Source organism: Thalassophryne amazonica, chromosome 6, assembly GCF_902500255.1.
Source record: "Thalassophryne amazonica chromosome 6, fThaAma1.1, whole genome shotgun sequence".
Lineage (NCBI taxonomy): Eukaryota > Metazoa > Chordata > Actinopteri > Batrachoidiformes > Batrachoididae > Thalassophryne > Thalassophryne amazonica.
The window spans coordinates 77,924,761-77,947,300 of NC_047108.1; the positions used below are offsets into that span (position 1 = coordinate 77,924,761).

Genomic DNA, 22,540 nt, shown 5'->3' on the forward strand with positions numbered 1-22,540 from the left:
TCAATACACGAGCAACAGTTCTGGTTGACATTCCTGCTGTCAGCATGCCAATTGCACGCTCCTTCAAATCTTGCGACATCTGTGGCATTGTGCTGTGTGATAAAACTGCACCTTTCAGAGTGGCCTTTTATTGTGGGCAGTCTAAGGCACACCTGTGCACTAATCATGGTGTCTAATCAGCATTTTGGTATGGCACACCTGTGAGGTGGGATGGATTATCTCAACAAAGGAGAAGTGCTCACTATCACAGATTTAGACTGGTTTGTAAACAATATTTGAGAGAAATGGTGATATTGTATATGTGGAAAAAGTTTTAGATCTTTGAGTTCATCTCATACAAAATGGGAGCAAAACCAAAAGTGTTGCGTTTATATTTTTGTTGAGTGTAGTAACAGAGTACAGCAAGTTACATGGCTTAGTTGAATATTGCTATTAATGCTATGTTAGCTATGTACATAAATAAGAGTATTAAATATTAAAAAATAACAATGCTAAAATACCCTCGGCCGTATGAGCATTCTGTTCTTTATAATTTGCAGTTGTTTAATTAACTATTAAAATCCTATTGTCTTACATACACTTTGTACATGTGCCCCTCTATCAATCAATCGTGAATGATATTGACATTTTAATGGCATCTGCAGGAGGGCATGCATGTATGTGTACATGAGCATTTGACAAGAGCTGAAGTTAGCCGAAGTTAGTGTGCATGTTGACATCTGTGAAATGTTTTGTAAATCCTTCCAGAGGTGCTATCAGATTACAAAAATAGCATTTTCAGTTTTAGAAGTGTTTATTTCCCTATAGCTTTTATATATGAAAAAGGTGTTATATTTGGCCAAAAAAGAAGCAAAGTTAGCAGCTAGCGACACCAGGAAGTGATGTCATCACGCTAATGTCCATGAGATCGTACCATAAAAATAGGAACAAAATGTTACGTTTTAACCTCTTAAAACACCTCTTAACATAGGTCAAGGTTAGCCATCTTTGAATTTGTCCAAGGTCTGTGTACCAAGAATGTTCGATGTGAATTTGAAGAGTCTGGCAGTAATAGGACTTATGATGAGCACAGACAGATGGACAGACAAAAAGCCTTCGCAATACCCGACAGCCATATATGATGGCCACGGGTAAAATCAGAGTGCAACATAATACAGTCTACACAATTATACAGATGATTTTTACCCCATACAAGTAAATTCAAGTCAAGGAATTTAAATTTGTTATATTTTAATAAAGTGAAAATATTTCTTAAGCCGCGTTGTCACTTTCACAGATATGCATCACATAAGGCCCCAGTTTTCATCCTGGGGTTCAAGGTGCAAAACATCACAGAGGTTGTACAAATAAAAGTCAAAACAGCAAGCTCACTGGACAATCAACACAAATTAACAAGAGGCGATAAAAAGAGAGAAAACTACAATTAAAGTTAACACACCTCCTCCAAACACAAACACACAAGAAGGACACTAATCACTCAATTCGTTTTAAGGTGTAGGGTAGGGGTGATGAGCGTGTGTTTGGGGGAGGGGGAGCTCAACCCTCCAAGAAAAAAGCTTAGGATGCACTGCCATAAGGTCACGGCCTATATCCATAACAAACCAGCGTATGAAGATCACGATTATCCACAAATGTGAACTCTTGTGCAGTAACGTAATGCACCAGACTTCCTATGCCAAGTGATGTGTTACCTTCGCACAAACGTGTTACTTCTGTAATACCTACTGGTGATGAAAGGGTATGTATATCCATGATACAGGCTCAAGAGAAATGCAAGGGATTACCAAAATATGTCAAAGTTTACAATAAAAACAAAACCAAAAAAAAAAAAAAAAAATCAGATGTCTTGAAGCGCACTGTTAAAAGAAAAAAAAAAAACTATAGTTTTACAGTTAAAAAAAATAATAATAAAAATTGGCAGCTGCATATGCTAGAACACTTCGGAAAAATCCAGGAAACAATACATAAATGCCTTTAGAGAACAACCTAAAATTGGCGTAATTTACAACAAATGTACATTTAAACTAGTAAATTCAACAGTCTTTTTTGGCTAAAGCAACATTATCATGCCGTTTTTACTTTTATTTACTAAATTAACATTATCATGCTTTTAATATTTCTACATAAATGCAGTTGTTACTTACTGTACACTGATCCCATTCAATCAGATTTTATTGAGCTGTTCTCATTTGGTTTAGGGTCACTACGGGAGGCTTTAACATTGGATCCACATGTTGATCTAGTTTTTCCAAATACAATTCCAGCTGGATAAGCAGAAGGAGCCTTGTACAGCCTTGAACCTGGGATTTTTTGTGTTTTGGAAGTGTGGTGGCCTTTTTCACTACTGTGCTGTCACACAATATGAACTACTCTGAAAATAATTTGTTTATTATATGACTATTTTATATATATATATATATATATATATATATATATATATATATATATATATATATATATATATATATATATATATATATATATATAAACATGCGAACTTACGGTATCACCTGAATATAAGCTGCTTGACAGTTTTGGGCTCGTAGTCAGACTTGTTCGCATACTTCACCTCTGTGAAGAACTTGCTTAAAAGATGGTCAGGTTAGCTGGTAAGCTTTCAATCTGTGTGTTTTTTCCGATGCTGTTTGGATATTTATGGAATATGTTCCTGTCCAACTTGGGTTTTCTAATCATGCTTTTAGCTTTCTGGTTTGTGATGAATGTGATACGCGATCCGGACCGACAGTCATGGTAACGGTCTGATATGGGAAAGTATCAGACTGGAAATCAGCCAATTTATGTACATATATATACATAAAATGGACAAAATCCGCTATATGTATAAAATAGATTAGTTACAGTCAGGAGGCGCTGAATGAGCTACGGGGAATCCCCAGTACCAATTAAGCTTATGTATTTCCTTGATTAAACGGCGGACCATGAAGGATGACATTTGGTCAAGTCACTCTTTTTTTCTAAGTCCGCTGCGGAGTGGTACCTTAAAATCCTAAAGGCCCATCACACAGTGTGAATTTGGTCTAATTACAGCAAAACAGCGTGAAACAATTAAAATTTGCGCACACGGAAACATCACGCCGATGGGCAGGCGTGCACGATCCCAGTGCGACGGTTCATGCACGCGACTGTGTCTTTCAAGCAGAAACACAGTGCCAGCTGCTCGCACTGTGGGACGAGCTGCACCACATCGCACTGCTGATGTGGAGGAAAATAAAATAAAAACCAGCTGTATAATTAGTGAATATCACTGGGTTGATGTAAATAATACATAAAGGGGGACGCAATACACAAGGCCGCGGTTAAATAACCCTGGTTAAATTAAAAAACAGGATTTGAACCCACACGCTCTGATTACCAGACGGAAACTTTATCACTGCACCACAATCACTGTCTCTTAACAGGAGAGTGAAATGGTTAAGATCAACAAGCAGGCAATGTATTTTATAAAAAAATAATTTAAAAAAGCACTGTGATAACTGACCAAACAGCGTTTGGTACGGCGTATTTCTGCTGATATGTGACTGAAAGTGGCGTATTTGTCATATTGCTGGCCAGTCATATGGTCCTGCAGCGCGATGCTCACTGTCCTGTCAGACAGACGTGACGTTCAGATCGCCTGCTGCATGTCCACATGAACTGGCGGTCCTGTCCAGCTGGACAATGTGCGCGCTCTCCAGCCCGTCGCAGAAGCAATATATATTTTTATGTATTTCGATGTGAGGACAGCAAGCATACACACGCGCATGTCCGTCACCGTCAAAATACGGTGCATGTTCTGCAGCTCTGATGTCCAGGACCAGAGCTGTCAACAGGTGCCTTGTCTCTGTCCGTTCAGCACAAAGACCAAGGTGTCACTCTGTGATCAAATGAGAGGCGAAAGGCACCACGCCTGTGGGGGGGTGAACCACGCGACACACGCACACGTGTTGGGGGGGGAGCCGACACTCTGGCACGTTACATGCGCACTCGGCAACTCCACAGTCGTGGGGCACTTACTTCCAGCTTGACAATGATTGTCTGCTGACTGTTTTCGTGATGATAGTACAAATGGACACACATTTTCTAAATGCCAAACAAGCGGTGTTAGATGTCCGTGTGTGTCAGCTGGAATTTGCATGACACCTGCCGGGAGAGGCTTCGATGAGCTTTCACAGCGCACACTCTTCTTTCAGCCACTGGTGTGCGCAAATAATTGTAGCAACAGGTGTACGAGGCATTCGAGGCAGCTATGAATTTACACATTTTGCATACGATTCCTGCTTCATGTGCACTTCAACCAAATTTGCACTATGTGTGAAGGGGCCCCAAAGCTTGATTTATGCTTTTACAACTCCGTAACTCCATGGCCATACAATGACGCTGACATGCGCATTACCCTTTTAAAGTTCTCCGTCATGTGTTATTGCAATTTATCACAAGATCAGTGCCATTTTGTGGCTGAATTTTTCACTCAATGAGCTCCACTTCTTTACACAATCATCAGCCTCCAAACTAATGTTACGGTACAATATATTTCCCTCCATAATTGTGGGTCATTTGAGCATCTTTTACCAACTCCTTGTCGTAAAGTTGGTCATATTTGCAAACATTTCTGTCAAACGTTCCTCTATTTGATCTATGATCGAAATGTAAATCGGTGTGTGCACTGCAAAAACTTTTAAAATATGACTGGAGAGGAATGAGTGAAATCAGAAAAGCAACCAATCACAGCCCTTGCTGTCTCAGTCGTTTAGCAGGTGCGCATCAGGCTACAGAAAGAGTTCACAGCCACACAGAGAGCTCTGATCTAAAGCGGTGGTCTTTGGTTTACCAAACCCAGGGATATGTGTGAAACTTAACATATTACAGCACAGACAGCAAACACCAATTTGTTAATAATCACTCGCCTTGAATTACGTTCTGCCTCATTTAGCTACTGGGTCTGAGTGCAGTGTTAAAAAAAAAAAAAATGGAAGAAAAGGACAGTTTTAAGTGACCAAATGGCAACTGACTGTGTACTAATGACACTCTGTCTCAATGATCCAGTCTCTCCATTGAAATGAGGTTACAGCTATTGAAAAAAAAAGATCACTGCTTTCAAGGTGCCATACCAACACACCCACGACTGCCAGAATTCTATTCTTCCACCTGCTATGTATTCAATAATGTGCCTGTGCACATTTAAGTACCTGATGGTCCCCCTAACTTCTTACTAACAATGCCAAGAGTTCACATAACAGTGGTCCCTCACTGGGGAAAATTAAGTCATGCAGCAGAGCATGTCATCAAAGAAATTGTTCTTTGCTCCAGATGTGTCAGAGCACCAAGCATATGGAATGAATAGGATCAAAAGTAACACTATAGCAGTAAGTGCCAGCATCCTGAATGAAGGACACGGTCAAAAAGGTTCACTTCCAGCCTAGAGGCATTGGTGTCGTATATGCTATGTACAGACAAAAACACACATTGACACATGCCTAGATGTAAGCACGTGCACATTCATGAATCATATTCCCATCCCTAATCTGTCACCAAGAAGATGTGAAAATGCAAAGTGAAAATCAGGGGAATCAAAGCCTTGTCGAGACGTACAGCAGGAAAGAGGTTTCTGCGGAGTAGGTTGAGGGGAGTAATTTTGTCCCGATAAACTTTTCCGCCCAAACATTCTAGGAGATCAGCAGAGCGTGGTGAGTTTGTGCTGCTGGGGTGTGGCGGGGAGGCCGAAGCTTTGGTGTGTGTGTGTGTTGATGCCATTTACAGTGGTCCTGTAATGTTAGGTCAGAGGGGCTTCATTAGCAGAAGGAGAAATCAGCCAGTCAAGAATAGATGCTAAAGAGCCCCACCCATGACAACTCCAACAGATAAGCATATAACCCTGTAGACATACAGGCAAACATGCAAAAAAGAGACAGATGTAGGCCTAGACACACATGTCTCTGTAACCATCGGCCACTAGGAAGTTTTAAAAAATATACATATTTATTTTAAATGACTTCAGTACACTAAACAAGGAATGGAAAAAGAGAGACGCTGCCAAAAATAAAAACAAAAACAACAGCAATAAAAAAAGAAAGAAATGAAGCCAATAGTACTACAAAGAAACAGGAGCTGAGTACTTTTCCCTGTCAATCTTCACGGTATGCTGCTACTAAGCGAGATGCAGCAGATCCAGCAAGGGCCACAGGAAATCTGGAAAAGTCGATATCTCTCTGTCTGTATACACTTGTATCCATGTCATAATGTCTGGGGTGGGGAAGGAGACACCAGTGGTGTGGCTGTTAGTATTATGTTTTTGGCGACTGGGGAGAGTCAATAAGATCCAGTTATGCCTCTATCCTGGTAGAATACTGCCACTTAGTGGACGCTGTTAGCACTACAAGCAATGCTTACCAATTGAAATACAGCATCACTGAGAGCCATTTGAAGAAAGCTTTTCATTCAGTGCCTGCTGTGAAACATGCACACTGCAAATAGCTTCAGCATTTGTCCAGTAAATAGACAAGTCTGACAACTGACAAAGTTCAAAAGGTAAGCACCGGTCCAAAAGCACCACTATACCATGAAAATGTGCATCAGCAGGAGGAGCAGGGATGGAGTTCACTCTACACGCATGCATAATATACAATTATAGATTTTTGATTTCGGTGCACCTGTGATTATACGGACCTGGTCAGGATGGGGTTCACCAATCAAAAGTATATAACTGCTCTATTATATGGTAAACAACAAAATTGTGAGTTTGTCAAACATACTAAAACTGAAAAATCAATCTCAAGTTTCAACTCTTTATTATTACTGTCATACTGCACCAACTGACATCCCAGCGATCGACTGGAGATGCCTGCTAAGTCCGTGACAAAGCCATTCGCCTGTCTAGCTTCTGCGTAAAATTGACCGAGTACTCTGTCAAGCATCCGTCTGTCATAAGTTTCAAAGTTGGGCGCATGTCCCTTTTCAGTGACGTACGTGTGAAACAAGTTGGCTGCTGACTGTGTATCTCTGCAGGTGTTCTTCACATCTTTTTCGTGTAAAATTCATTTTAAGTCAGCGTCGCTAACAGACGCAAACCTGTCTTCTGCCATCTTGTCAACAAACTGACAGCCAAAGTAGGCGTATCGCGTTATCTGATTGGTCGTTATTGATAGAAGGCGTCGCTCGATTAGCTAGCGCTACGCTGCACGCGAGGTGTACTCAGCTCCACCAGCGGGCAACTCGGCATGTGGTACAGCTCAGAAAGTGGCGAATGGGCCAATCAAAAGTTGGCAAAATCCCATACAGTATAATAATGCACACAGCATACAGTACCTGCCAGACATAAACACAGACACCTGGCCCAGTAACCTCACATCTGGCTAAAATCTGTACTTCCTAAGTGCAGTGAGGGGCACAGCTAATGTAAAAATGAAAAGAAATAAAAATCCAGATGGAAAATAATCTAATTAATACCATACAATACATGCTGCCTTCGTGTGATGTGTCAGTTTTACTTACTGGGCTAATCTACAAGCTCAAACAGGAGCAAATGCATGATTTTAGGGTTTCACAAACATTTTTGACTGTTATAAGCTCGATTCAAAAAATGCTAACTAACAAAGTTAGCAGAACTAAATTTAGTGGAAGCTAATTGTTCCACTGATGGTTTTCAAAGTTAGCTTAAAAGCCAATCTGGAAACAAAACAAGTTCCATCCTTCCATTCATTTCCTATACGTGCTTACTCCAATTAAGGGTCATGGGGGGGCTGGCACCTATCCCAGCAGTCATGGCGACAAGGGCGTGAGGCGGGGTACACCCTAGACAGGATGCCAGTCTGTCACAGGGCCACAAAACAAGTTACTGTTGCTAATTAGCTGTTACCTGAACAGTGTCAAGCTCTGCATATATGACACAAGTGTGAGAGAAAGGACTAAAATGTTTCTGTCAAATATATATACACAGTGAGGAAAATAAGTATTTGAACACCCTGCGAAGTTCTCCCACTTAAAAATCATGGAGGGGACTGAAATTTTCATCTTAGGTGCATGTCCACTGTGAGAGACATAATCTAAAAAGAAAAATCCGGAAATCACAATGTATGATTTTTTAATAATTTATTTGTATGTCACTGCTGCAAATAAGTATTTGAACACCTACCAACCAGCAAGAATTCTGGCTCTCACAGACCTGTTAATTTTTCTTTAAGAAGCCCTCTTATTCTGCACTCTTTACCTGTATTAATTGCACCTGTTTGAACTTGTTCCCTGTATAAAAGACACCTGTTCACACACTCAATCAATCACACTCCAATCTGTCCACCATAACCAAGACCAAAGCGCTGTCTAAGGACACCAGGGACAAAACTGTAGACCTGCACAAGGCTGGGAAGGATGACAGGACAACAGGCAAACAGCTTGGTAGAAGACAACAACTGTTATGATTATTTATTAGAAAGTGGAAGAAACACAAGATGACTGTCAATCTCCCTCGGTCTGAGATTCCATGCAAGATCTCACTTTGTGGGGTAAGGATGATTCTGAGAAAGCTCAGAATGACACAGGAGGACCTGGTTAATGACCTGAAGAGAGCTGGGACCACAGTCACAAAGATTACATTAGTAACACATGATGCTGTCATGGTTTAAAATCCTGCAGGGTAGCAATGTCCCCCTGCTCAAGCCAGCACATGTCCAGGCCCATTTGAAGTTCACCAGTGACCATCTGGATGATCCAGAGGAGGCATGGGAAAAGGTCATGTGGTCAGATGAGACCAGAATAGAGCTTTTTGGAATCAACTCCACTTACCATGTTTAGAGGATGAGAACATCCCCAAGAAAGCCATCCAAACCGTGAAGCATGGGGATGGAAACATCATATTCTGGGGGTGCTCTTCTGCAAAGGGGACAGGACGACTGAAGGGAGGATGGATGGGGTCATGTATTGCGAGATTTTGGCAAACAACCTCCTTCCCTCAGTAAGAGCATTGAAGATGTGTCATGGCTGGGTCTTCCAGCATGACAATGACCCCAAACACACAGCCAGGGCAACCAAGGAGGGGCTCCGTAAGAAGCATTTCAAGGTCCTGGAGTGGCCTGGCCAGTCTCCAGACCTGAACTCAATAGAAAATCTTTGGAGGGAGGTGAAACTCCAAACCTGAAAGATTTGGAGAAGATCTGTATAGAGGAGTGGACCAAAATCCATGCTGCAGTGTGTGCAAACCTGGTGAAAAACTACAGGAAATTTTGACCTCTGTAATTGCAAACAAAGGCTACTGTACCAAATATTAACATTGATTTTCACAGGTGTTCAAATACTTATTTGCAGCAGCAACATGCAAATAAATTATAAAAAAAAAAAAAATCATACATTGTGATTTCCGGATTTTTTTTTTTTTTAGATTATGTCTCTCACAGTGGACATGCACCTAAGATGAAAATTTCAGACCCCTCCATGATTTCTAAGTGGGGGAACTTGTGTATAATATATATATATATATATATATATATATATATATATATATATATATATATATATATATATATATATATATATATATATATATATATATATACATACATACATATATATATGACTGCATATGAAATACTTTTAACACCTTTTTTTTAAACAGCTTTCAGTGAACATTTGAGCAAATTGCCTAAAAATAAAGTAAACAAGAATGGTGAATGGTGGGTGATAATTTCTCTTGATCCCAGCGAAGAATAGCGACACAGACTGTGAGTCCATCAACCCCAATTCATGTTTAAAGGATAAATAAAAGAGAGGCGGTCAGAAATTGGAGGCATTTATAATCCCAGCCCAAGCTAAACAATCCAGGTCATTTAAAGCAGAGTAATGGGAGCAGTAATGGAAGGCAGTTGGTCTGGTTTCCTTTGGAGTTAATCAAAAGAACCATGACGAGTGCCCCCTAATAGAGCCAATAATGGCGCTGCCATCGCCGCCTTGCATTCACCGGCAATGGCAAGTGTAAATGTAATGTTAAATTACCATTTTGACACGAGGTCTTCAGCAGAATCAGGCTTCATTTTACAGTTAAATTAGGGCACAGAACTGTTTCACTAAATATGCATTCTGCACAGCTCTCGATAGACATCCAACACAAACCATAAACTAACAGAAGCAAAAAGGATCAGACATTTTGATAATTTTTCACCACGTTGTTATTGTATTGCATTTGAATGAAAATATTCAGATAAAAGATTTCTGTGTTGATTAAAGTTATGCAACAGTAAATCATACCAATGCAAAAATTTTGTATTTAACTGCATAAGTAGTCATCCTTATATTCAATTTTAAAAACTGAATATAATTAACTTCTCTCCTTTACATCACCATAAAATATGAAAACATTTGGGTTGTAGGCTGTTTGGATGACTGGAAATTTCAGTATTTACTGTCATTTTACAGTCATGCTGAAACAATTATTTAATTTATGATCAACAGAAATTAAAGGGCCCTATCTTACAGTCAGTACAAAATAGCTGCAGTGCAAGTGTCACTCTTAGTTTCAAATTGAAACAGATGATTTTGCAAAAGTATCAAATGCTTGTTGCACAAATGCTGTTTGCTATGCAAATAAAAGTATTATATTCTATTATCTGTGCACCCATGTGGGTGTTGGTCTCAAAATAAGGTATGGTCAGGTGCAGTGCTGAAGCACTGCAAAGAGGCAACAGAAAGTGATTACACCAAAATCTTGGTTGAAAGTCAAGTGCAGAGGTTTTCTGCTATTTATGTACCACAAATTCAAATACTTTTTACTTATGTGAGTTCACGATGCATATACTCCACTTCTGGTCTTCTCCAGTTGCTGGGGTGCTCAACACTGAGTCATCTGCGTACTGTATCATGCACAGAGACATGAGCCACATGGCCAAAATTTCATAGCTGATGTTCCTTTAGAATGCAAGTGACACTCCTCATGCGAGTCACCCGAAGGCGACTACTAAGTAGAAGGAGACGGAGGAGATTGGGTGGATGGAAATGCAGAAGTTGTTGCAGAAACGAGGCCTTCAACTGCTTCACCCAGGGGAGCTGCTGCTGCCATAAACGATCTGCTTTCACAATTTGACAATTTGCACACATACTCTTTTCCTTGCCAGAACTGCTGTCACTTGAGACCACCATCAAAATAGCAATGCACCAGTTTCAAGTGGACACTGCAGTTTGATTGGTCCAATTCATGTTATGACGAAAACACAACTTTGCTTAATTAATATACTAACAGAACCAGTTTGCTTCCTGTGTGTTACGTTGCACTCCGATTATATAATGTGTAAACAGCAAGGTAGAGAGGGACACATCCCAAATGCACTTGCAACATGTGCTTTACCATTAACTACAGACAATAAAACTAGACCCCAGAGTCATTAGTATATCACAAACAGCATGTCACCAATACCACTCATATTAGGCTACAAGTAATTATTTTATGACAGTTGTATAACAGTTCAAATTATTAAAGAATAAGAGCAAAAACAACACAAATTAAATGGCAATTAAAAGACTGATTCCTTGCAGCCCTAATAAACTACATATTTTGAAAAAGCATGTGTATTTCTTATTACTTATATAACTGTCATGTCTAAACATGTTCCCATCATATATGTGTAACCTTTAGTTTACAACAATCTTTGTTTGCTTTTATTTGTGAATGTTAACATCATTTCTTCTTCTTCTTCTTTCAGCTGCTCCTGTTAAGGGTCTCCACAGCAGATCAATCGTTTCCATCTCACCCTGTCCTCTGTAACTTCCTTTGTCACACCAACTACCTGCATGAGGTGGGCTTCACAGATAATTGGCAAAGCTTCTGGGGAAAACCTGGTCTTGTTAGGAGAGACGGCATCCATCCCACTTTGGATGGAGCAGCTCTCATTTCTAGAAATCTGGCCAATTTTCTTAAATCCTCCAAACCGTGACTATCCAGGGTTGGGACCAGGAAGCAGAGTTGTAGTCTTACACACCTCTCTGCAGCTTCTCTCCCCCTGCCATCCCCTCATTACCCCATCCCCGTAGAGACGGTGTCTGCTCCCAGACCACCAATAACCAGCAAAAATCTATTTAAGCATAAAAATTCAAAAAGAAAAAATAATATAGCACCTTCAACTGCACCACAGACTAAAACAGTTAAATGTGGTCTATTAAACATTAGGTCTCTCTCTTCTAAGTCCCTGTTGGTAAATGATATAATAATTGATCAACATATTGATTTATTCTGCCTTACAGAAACCTGGTTACAGCAGGATGAATATGTTAGTTTAAATGAGTCAACACCCCCGAGTCACACTAACTGTCAGAATGCTCGTAGCACGGGCCGGGGTGGAGGATTAGCAGCAATCTTCCATTCCAGCTTATTAATTAATCAAAAACCCAGACAGAGCTTTAATTCATTTGAAAGCTTGACTCTTAGTCTTGTCCATCCAAATTGGAAGTCCCAAAAACCAGTTTTATTTGTTATTATCTATCGTCCACCTGGTCGTTACTGTGAGTTTCTCTGTGAATTTTCAGACCTTTTGTCTGACTTAGTGCTTAGCTCAGATAAGATAATTATAGTGGGTGATTTTAACATCCACACAGATGCTGAGAATGACAGCCTCAACACTGCATTTAATCTATTATTAGACTCTATTGGCTTTGCTCAAAATGTAAATGAGTCCACCCACCACTTTAATCATATCTTAGATCTTGTTCTGACTTATGGTATGGAAATAGAAGACTTAACAGTATTCCCTGAAAACTCCCTTCTGTCTGATCATTTCTTAATAACATTTACATTTACTCTGATGGACTACCCAGCAGAGGGGAATAAGTTTCATTACACTAGAAGTCTTTCAGAAAGCGCTGTAACTAGGTTTAAGGATATGATTCCTTCTTTATGTTCTCTAATGCCATATACCAACACAGTGCAGAGTAGCTACCTAAACTCTGTAAGTGAGATAGAGTATCTCGTCAATAGTTTTACATCCTCATTGAAGACAACTTTGGATGCTGTAGCTCCTCTGAAAAAGAGAGCTTTAAATCAGAAGTGCCTGACTCCGTGGTATAACTCACAAACTCGTAGCTTAAAGCAGATAACCCGTAAGTTGGAGAGGAAATGGCGTCTCACTAATTTAGAAGATCTTCACTTAGCCTGGAAAAAGAGTCTGTTGCTCTATAAAAAAAAACCCTCCGTAAAGCTAGGACATCTTTCTACTCATCACTAATTGAAGAAAATAAGAACAACCCCAGGTTTCTTTTCAGCACTGTAGCCAGGCTGACAAAGAGTCAGAGCTCTATTGAGCTGAGTATTCCATTAACTTTAACTAGTAATGACTTCATGACTTTCTTTGCTAACAAAATTTTAACTATTAGAGAAAAAATTACTCATAACCATCCCAAAGACGTATCGTTATCTTTGGCTGCTTTCAGTGATGCCGGTATTTGGTTAGACTCTTTCTCTCCGATTGTTCTGTCTGAGTTATTTTCATTAGTTACTTCATCCAACCATCAACATGTTTATTAGACCCCATTCCTACCAGGCTGCTCAAGGAAGCCCTACCATTATTTAATGCTTCGATCTTAAATATGATCAATCTATCTTTGTTAGTTGGCTATGTACCACAGGCTTTTAAGGTGGCAGTAATTAAACCATTACTTAAAAAGCCATCACTTGACCCAGCTATCTTAACTAATTATAGGCCAATCTCCAACCTTCCTTTTCTCTCAAAAATTCTTGAAAGGGTAGTTGTAAAACAGCTAACTGATCATCTGCAGAGGAATGGTCTATTTGAAGAGTTTCAGTCAGGTTTTAGAATTCATCATAGTACAGAAACAGCATTAGTGAAGGTTACAAATGATCTTCTTATGGCCTCGGACAGTGGACTCATCTCTGTGCTTGTTCTGTTAGACCTCAGTGCTGCTTTTGATACTGTTGACCATAAAATTTTATTACAGAGATTAGAGCATGCCGTAGGTATTAAAGGCACTGCGCTGCGGTGGTTTGAATCATATTTGTCTAATAGATTACAATTTGTTCATGTAAATGGGGAATCTTCTTCACAGACTAAAGTTAATTATGGAGTTCCACAAGGTTCTGTGCTAGGACCAATTTTATTCACTTTATACATGCTTCCCTTAGGCAGTATTATTAGACGGTATTGCTTAAATTTTCATTGTTACGCAGATGATACCCAGCTTTATCTATCCATGAAGCCAGAGGACACACACCAATTAGCTAAACTGCAGGATTGTCTTACAGACATAAAGACATGGATGACCTCTAATTTCCTGCTTTTAAACTCAGATAAAACTGAAGTTATTGTACTTGGCCCCACAAATCTTAGAAACATGGTGTCTAACCAGATCCTTACTCTGGATGGCATTACCCTGACCTCTAGTAATACTGTGAGAAATCTTGGAGTCATTTTTGATCAGGATATGTCATTCAAAGCGCATATTAAACAGATATGTAGGACTGCTTTTTTGCATTTACGCAATATCTCTAAAATTAGAAAGGTCTTGTCTCAGAGTGATGCTGAAAAACTAATTCATGCATTTATTTCCTCTAGGCTGGACTATTGTAATTCATTATTATCAGGTTGTCCTAAAAGTTCCCTGAAAAGCCTTCAGTTAATTCAAAATGCTGCAGCTAGAGTACTAACGGGGACTAGAAGGAGAGAGCATATCTCACCCATATTGGCCTCTCTTCATTGGCTTCCTGTTAATTCTAGAATAGAATTTAAAATTCTTCTTCTTACTTATAAGGTTTTGAATAATCAGGTCCCATCTTATCTTAGGGACCTCGTAGTACCATATCACCCCAATAGAGTGCTTCGCTCTCAGACTGCAGGCTTACTTGTAGTTCCTAGGGTTTGTAAGAGTAGAATGGGAGGCAGAGCCTTCAGCTTTCAGGCTCCTCTCCTGTGGAACCAGCTCCCAATTCAGATCAGGGAGACAGACACCCTCTCTACTTTTAAGATTAGGCTTAAAACTTTCCCTGACCTGAACCATCCCTTAGTTATGCTGCTATAGACGTAGACTGCTGGGGGGTTCCCATGATGCACTGTTTCTTTCTCTTTTGTTCTGTATGCACCACTCTGCATTTAATCATTAGTGATCGATCTCTGCTCCCCTCCACAGCATGTCTTTTTCCTGGTTCTCTCCCTCAGCCCCAACCAGTCCCAGCAGAAGACTGCCCCTCCCTGAGCCTGGTTCTGCTGGAGGTTTCTTCCTGTTAAAAGGGAGTTTTTCCTTCCCACTGTAGCCAAGTGCTTGCTCACAGGGGGTCATTTTGACCGTTGGGGTTTTACATAATTATTGTATGGCCTTGCCTTACAATATAAGGCGCCTTGGGGCAACTGTTTGTTGTGATTTGGCGCTATATAAAAAAAAATGGATTGATTGATGTGTTCCCTCAGCACATCCATAAATTTCCTCTTCGACCTCCCTCTTATCCTCCTGCCTGGTGGCTCCATCCTCAGCATTCTTCTCCCTATAGACCCTGGGTCCCTCCTCTGCACATGTCCAAACCATCTCAATCTCACCTATCTGCTTTGTCTCCAAGCCGTCCAACTTGAGCTATCCCTCTGATATGTTCATTCCTAATCCTGTCCATTCTTGTCACTCCCAAAGAGAATCGCAACTTCTTCAGCTCTGCCTCCTGGTTTTTTGGTAGCGCTACTGTCTCTAAGCCATACAATGTAGCTGGTCTCACTACTATTGTGTAGACTTTCCCGTTCACTCTTGCAGATATTCTTTGATCACAAATCACTCCTGCCACCTTTCTCCACCCACTCCACCCTGCCTGCATTCTCTTCTTCACCTCTCTACCACACTCTCCATTACTTTGGACAGTTGACCCCAAGTATTTAAACTCATCTACTTTTGCCACTTCTACTCCTTGTAGCTGCACTATTCCACCAGGCTCCCTCTCATTCACACATACTCAGTCTTGGTCCAACTGACTTTCATTCCCTTCTCTCCAGAGCGTATCTCCACATATCCAGGTTAGACTCAACCTGCTCTCTACTCACTACAGATCACAATGTCATCTGCAAACATCATAGTCCATGGAGACACCTGTCTGCTCTCATCAGTCAACCTGTCCATCACCACTGTGAACAAGAAAGGACTCAGAACTGATCGTTGGTGTAATCCCACCTCCACCATGAATAAATCTGTCACTCCTGCTGTGCATCTCACCACTGTCACACTATCCTTGTACATGTCCTGCACTACCCTCACATACTTCTCTACCTATTTGTAACTTTTATCAGACATATTGCCAACGCATATTGACGTATGTAGATGTATTTGAGATGTATTTTGTTGCAAATGACAACAGAACTTACCGAATGTGTCAGCTTCCATATAATGGCTGATTGGCAGCATACGCTAGCTAAATCGTCAAGGTGTGACGGGCCCATTCACTTCACCATTGACCATACTATATTTCAAATTAGGCTCCAAAATTAAGGTTAATTATTTAAATGATGCACATACTTGCAATCTATATAGTAATTGGCCAAACAGTTGTAAAGAATTTCAATACTAAATGCTTTGCCTGGTGAAGTCTGCATATTGAAAGTTGAAGCCTTTTCTTGCTCCAACTAACTATATTGGCTCACATCATCAGAGGCCAGAAGGGGAGTTGGGAGGGGAATGAAAGAACAACAGTCAGCTCTTTTTTCAGTTTGAGAGGTGGCAGTGTTTTCACTCATTAATCATACATTAATATTCAGACAAACACACTCTGTTTTTCCACCTTACAAAAACACTGGTCTCACCCTCTATCTCTTTGCTCTAAGGCACACATAGTACGTGTTAAGCTGTCAAGTAGTTAAAATAGCATAGTGGAGGGTGTGTGTGAGCAGGTACTCACCTCTTGCACACACACAGCATGGTCAGGTTGTACACACACACACACACACACACACACACACACACACACACACACACACACACACACACACACACACACACGCAGCAGCAGTCACATTAGCATTGGGCTGAAACACCCACGCTCCCTCCTGACAAAACCACCGCAGTGACCAAACACCCGCCATGGGAGAATTTTGCCATCAGCCACCAGCAGCAGAGAGAGGGAGTGGCCTCAATAAGCCGAATGGCCCCAGATGTGCATGCATGCTTGCAGACAGACACACACACATACAATCATTCTGACTGGGCACAGAGGTCATAGAGGCAAATAATGACACAGAAGGACAAAAAGTACACAACTGCATAAATAATAGTTGAGACATGCAGACTCACAAAGCACACAGGGAGGTAAGGATAAGAAGATTTAAAAGTTAAAAATAAACAAGGCAAGAGTGAGGAGCACAGAGCAGTCCAGACATGCCCGACAAGCACACCTGCACTGCAAAACTCATACATTAATTTCTAAATCAAATGAAATACAAGAGAAAGTCGACTGGAGTCCATTTATCAACATTTGTTTTAACTAACTATGATCTGTTTTAGCACTAACCGTCAATCTGTGATCTACCCACCCCCCGTCCCAACGGTTCAGCATGATCCGCAAATTAATTGCAAACTTTATATAATGATTTATCACCAAGGTTGGGTGGGATTACTTTGAAAGAATACATATGGATTACATGTAAGGATGTACATACATTTCGATTACTTGTAATCTGATTACATTTCAAAGTAATCCTACCCAACCTTGTTTATCGCCATGTTGAATTGTTTTTAAAGTAATAATTGCAGGACTCTTGATATAGCTTTGCACTGAAATTAAAGCAGGAGTGGAGAAAAAGTAGTTGTGCAGTAACAAAAATGGAACATGAGCAGACAGCTTCTGTGCTTGAGGCAGCCTGGTGCAAGCTTGACAGTGGTGTCAAAAGTACACACATTTGTTACTTAAGTAGAAGTATAGATACTGCAGTTTAAAAACACTCTGGTAAAAGTTGAAGTATCAACTTGACCTCTTTACTCAAGTAAAAGTGAAAATGTACGTGCTCCAAAACCTACTTAAAGTATAAAAGTATAAAGTAACCTTTAAAAAAAAAAAAAAAAAAAAGGTAGATGCCACTATATGAATTGAAAGCTTAATTTAAAAACTGATTCGTTCTACATGTGGCCCAAGACCCAAAACCCAAAATTACCCCCAACACCACCTGCATGAAAATGTTTCAATTCTAGAAGCTCTGAAATGCAATCTGGGACTATTCCAGACAATAAACTGCAGTGAGTTTAGCATTAAGTGAAGAAAAAAGAAAAAAAAACAAACCACAACTTTCCTTATTCAAATTCATTCCAGTAGTATTCTGCTCTTACTAGGATGCAGCAGTTTTCTAGTTTGGCAGATAGTTCTGGAGAAAATCACTGAAGAAATTAACAAATTGAAAATATGGTTTGACCGAAACAAACTGTCATTAAATAAGACAGGGATGAAGTGGAGGTGTAAGAGTCACTAGGTGTTCACAGGAAACATTTATTTTTGTATGTATTTATTTATTTATGTTCATTGTTAGTTGCTTTTATCTGTTGTGTTTCTACTCAGGTTCTTTTTGCCTCTTTCTCTAAAATTGTATAATCATTAGATTATTAATATATAAACAAAAATAAATTTAAGAAATATTACAATTTGAAAACAAATGCACCCGAACGTGATGAGAGCTGCAGTTGCTTAATGCTAAGTTTTAACATTGAAAATGCCATAGACATGCTAACGCGTTAGCGTCGCTCCCGTTTTTAAGTTATAAAATACATCTATCAACTGTTCAGAAGACCATAACAGGTCGGTTTAACATAGAAAAGGTAAATAACACTCACAGAAGTATGCTCTTTAGGGTTTTAGCGGGGGGAAATTAAGCGAAAGAAAGAAAGAATAAACGAAGCAATAGGTCGAAGCATTGCTTCAATCTGCGAACCACTGCTTCCCCGTGCTGCAGAAAAGTTGATTAAGGCGCACATGACGTGAAATATATATATATATATATATATATATATATATATATATATATATATATATATATATATATATAAACATTAAACTGAAGCCAAGAGTAACGAGGCTGTTCGTTTTAAAAATGTAAGGAATAGAAAGTACAGATACTTGTGTGAAAATGTAATGAGTAGAAGTCAGAAGTAGGCAGAAAAATAAGTAATGGAGTAAAGTACAGATACCTAAAAAGTGTACTTAAGTACACTAACGATGTATTTGTACTTTGTTACTTGACACCTCTGAAGCTTGATGCACAACAGGGTCTACGCACAGAAATAATTATTACCCAGGAATGTCAGGAGTTGATGACTGAATGTGATCAGTGATATGACTGAACCTACTGAGCGCCGGCAAAACAAAAAATATGTTGCAATGCTATCATACCCTAAGCCGCATGACCATAAAAATAGGAAACAGAATGTGACCTTTCGACCCCTTAAAATAGGTCAAGTTTAGCCATCTTTGAACTTGTACAAGGTCTGTGTCCCAATTATGTTCCCTGTCAATTTGAAGACCCTTGTAGTAATAGGAATGGACTTATGCTGAGCATGGGCGGATGGATGGACGGACGCAAAGTCCTGATGGCCATATTTTGGCCTCAGGTAATGACTTTTCTCACCTTTTGCCAAGTGGTGCGCATGCTCAGGGGGTATAATGCATTCACATTTAAAGTGCAATACGAACTATTGTTGTTATTATATTATTATTATTGCCCTCTCTTCTGACATATGGACATCCTCATTTTTCTGAAAAAACAAATTTTAAATTATAACTCTTTTTATGATTTGATATTCATTAGTAAAGTTCATGTTTTGAAACATTGGACATTTTGTTTTCATTCAGGTCCATGGGAAAAAACGTTGCTCCATTTCATTGTTCTTAAGATTCTTATATATATTCCCTTTTTTTTCTGATCTGAAAAATGATTCAATCCATGACTAAAAACCATGACCCAAACTGTGATTCATTACAGCCCCACTGACTAGATAGATCGATAGATTGTGTGTGTGTGTGTGTGTGTGTGTGTATCATTTCAAATTAGCTTTAATTAATATCACATTAACCAATTAAGAATCACAGCATTTTCATAGGCCGTAAGTAATAACATAATTGTCTGATAAGTAGTTCCAGGTGTGGCCTGTACCGTCATTATTCTACATTAAGGGAATAAAAGCTTTGAAGTTGATTTTAAGTCTTGAATTTGCATTTGGCCAGCCAAAGAAGTGCCGAGGCAAGGCCGCAATTAAGACCCCGTCACCCAAGAATGTGCAGGAATCAAGCAGAATCAGCCGGAATGGGACAAAAACTCAAACTTCAAGGCGAAGTTGGGAGGGACAGACAGTCGGACAGCCGTGTACAACTGCCGGACAACCACGCAAAACGTGGGCGGATCCAGTCTGAACTGAGTCAAGCACAACCGCATGACCGTAGCCCAAACGTTGTCAGATAACAGTACGGATACACAAACTGCTGTCAGACTGCACCAGAATCATCCATACAGCACCCAGACTGGCAGACTGACGCGCTCAAGTGATGTCACTCACTCATCCACTCATACACCGATTCACGTATCCTCTCGCCCCCTCGCGAAGACAGACCTCTGAGCAGGGTGGACATGCGTGTCCCGCACATGCCGGACTGTCAGCACTGTGCTAACGGACACAGTACGGCGATGTGATGAGCACACAGAACACAGAGGAGTTGTGCACCGTGCCGTGAGACAGCACCTGAAATGGGATATATTTATGCCATGGTGGACGAGGCATTTGTGAGCTGAATGTCATCAGTACACGGCACAGCCGGGGTGAGAGTGATGTCACCACAGACTCCTGTGTCTGTTGTGCTATGTGTCACACATAGCACAACAAAATAAATAACCTATCAGGTACATAGCAGAACCTTTCTGAGCAGATAAATCAATCATGTGGCACATTTTTAAAAAGAAGTTATGCACTGGTGATCTAAGCAACACCAAAAGGCCTAAAGGACCACAGAAGATACTACGATATAATGCTCTCAAGTCACATCATCTGGCCAAGTCAGCAAACCAGTAGTAACACTCAAGAACAGGAAGACGGAATTACATTTTCCATTTTCAAACATTTTACAGACTAAATTATTCTTTGTTCTTGTCAATCATTTTGTCAAAGTTTAAAGCTGCAAGTCTTGTATGAGATAAACCACATATAATAACACCACCAGATGGCGCCAGAGCATCAGCAACACATTTCTGAGCAGTTTTAGTTTCATACCTCTCTTGCCTGCACATTCTCCAGCAGGGCTTCAGGCTCCTGTGCTGCCATAGTTACAACACTTGACCTTTGTCCCTGACCCCAATGCCCTTGACCATGACCTTGGCCCTGGAGCATCTCCAGCAGTCTCTGGATGCTCTCATCCCGGGCCCCCAGTGTCTGCTTCTGAGAGTCAATTCTTTTCTCCATCTCTTCCATGGTCTTCCTCAGCAAGAAAAGTTCCTTGGCTTGGCGCTCGTGCTCAGACTGCAGGCGGAAGAAGTTCTCATCGGAGCCATCTAGAGGAGAGGCTGAGGAGCAGCCATCACATCCAGGCACCTGGCAGGGTGCCACCAAACTAGAGTGGGGACCTTGATGAGGGCTGTAGAGAGTCTGACCTGGGCTGTTCCGAGTTCCTGGCTGAAGGGTGTTGGCTGGACTGAGTCTCTGTGTGGTTACTGAAGTGTTACAGCCATAATTGGGGCTGTGGATGATAATGTCAGCATCCTGTTGCCTTGGGTTGTAGGTGTTGGATGGACTGGGTCTGGGGTTTTTCTTCTGCAAAGAGCTGTGGAGGTGACTGGGACTTTGTCTGGGGCTGTGTCCAGGGCTGAGTACCCCTCTGTGGTCTTGGTCAACATGGAGGTCTCTGTAGGAGCTCGTGTTCCCCTGTTGTTGTTGTTGTTGCTGCTGAAGCTGTAGGCCACTATTCATCTCCCTGTGACTTCTGAGCTCTTCTTGAAGCTCCTGCACTGTTAATGGAAGCTGCTACAAAGACAGAAAGTAAGAATGGCTCCATTTCTCATTCCTAAACACACAAGGACACATATTTATTAAAATATAAGTATACAAGCTTTGAACAGACCTTGTTTCTTCCAAAATCCTCAGGTTGCTGCAGATGGAAGTGAATTAACAAAAACATACATGCATAAAGCCAAAACAGAAGATCCAAAAAAAAAAGCCTAAATGCCTAAGATTATAGGGCACTGGGTGATGATTACACAGTATGGCCAGGAAGATGTGACATTTATTTTTGAAACACAAAGACACTACACAGTGGAAGTGAAAGTGACTGAAAAAGAAATGTTTCTTGTTTGTAAAATCATTGTAAGGGTAACACTGTGCTGACAGATATTTCACCTAAAAATCAACTGGAATTTGTCAAATCAACATTTAAAAGAACTTGTATTCTATTGTAGTTGAAGGACTTGATTTCACTTGAACATGTCATTTTTAAACAAAATAAAAAAGTCAAGTAAAATGTGACACAGACATTAATATCCCTCACGATGCAACTTTAAACTCCTACAAAATGTTTTTATTATCAGTGATGATCATCACAGTAGTAATACTAGCACAATGTCACAAC

At 40.3% G+C, this 22,540-nt stretch overlaps 1 protein-coding gene across 15 annotated transcripts in view; it reads right to left on the reverse strand.

Moving 5' to 3' along the window:
• Window positions 1-22,540, reverse strand: part of LOC117512469 (ERC protein 2) — a 503,700-nt gene that overhangs the window by 464,360 nt on the left and 16,800 nt on the right. For 11 of the 15 annotated variants that reach the window (XR_004561301.1, XR_004561300.1, XM_034172555.1 and 8 more), the window contains 2 exons: window positions 22,037-22,063; window positions 21,193-21,939 (listed from right to left, as the gene is read on the reverse strand). The exons of 2 other annotated variants lie outside the window; for them this stretch is intronic. Coding sequence is in view for 11 of the 13 variants with exons in the window: in XM_034172555.1 (XP_034028446.1) it covers window positions 21,193-21,939; window positions 22,037-22,063 (774 nt within the window). In the remaining 2 variants the exon portion in view is untranslated. The remainder of the gene's footprint in view (window positions 1-21,192; window positions 21,940-22,036; window positions 22,064-22,540) is intronic. 2 more of the 15 variants (XM_034172548.1, XM_034172551.1) reach the window with 2 other exon arrangements.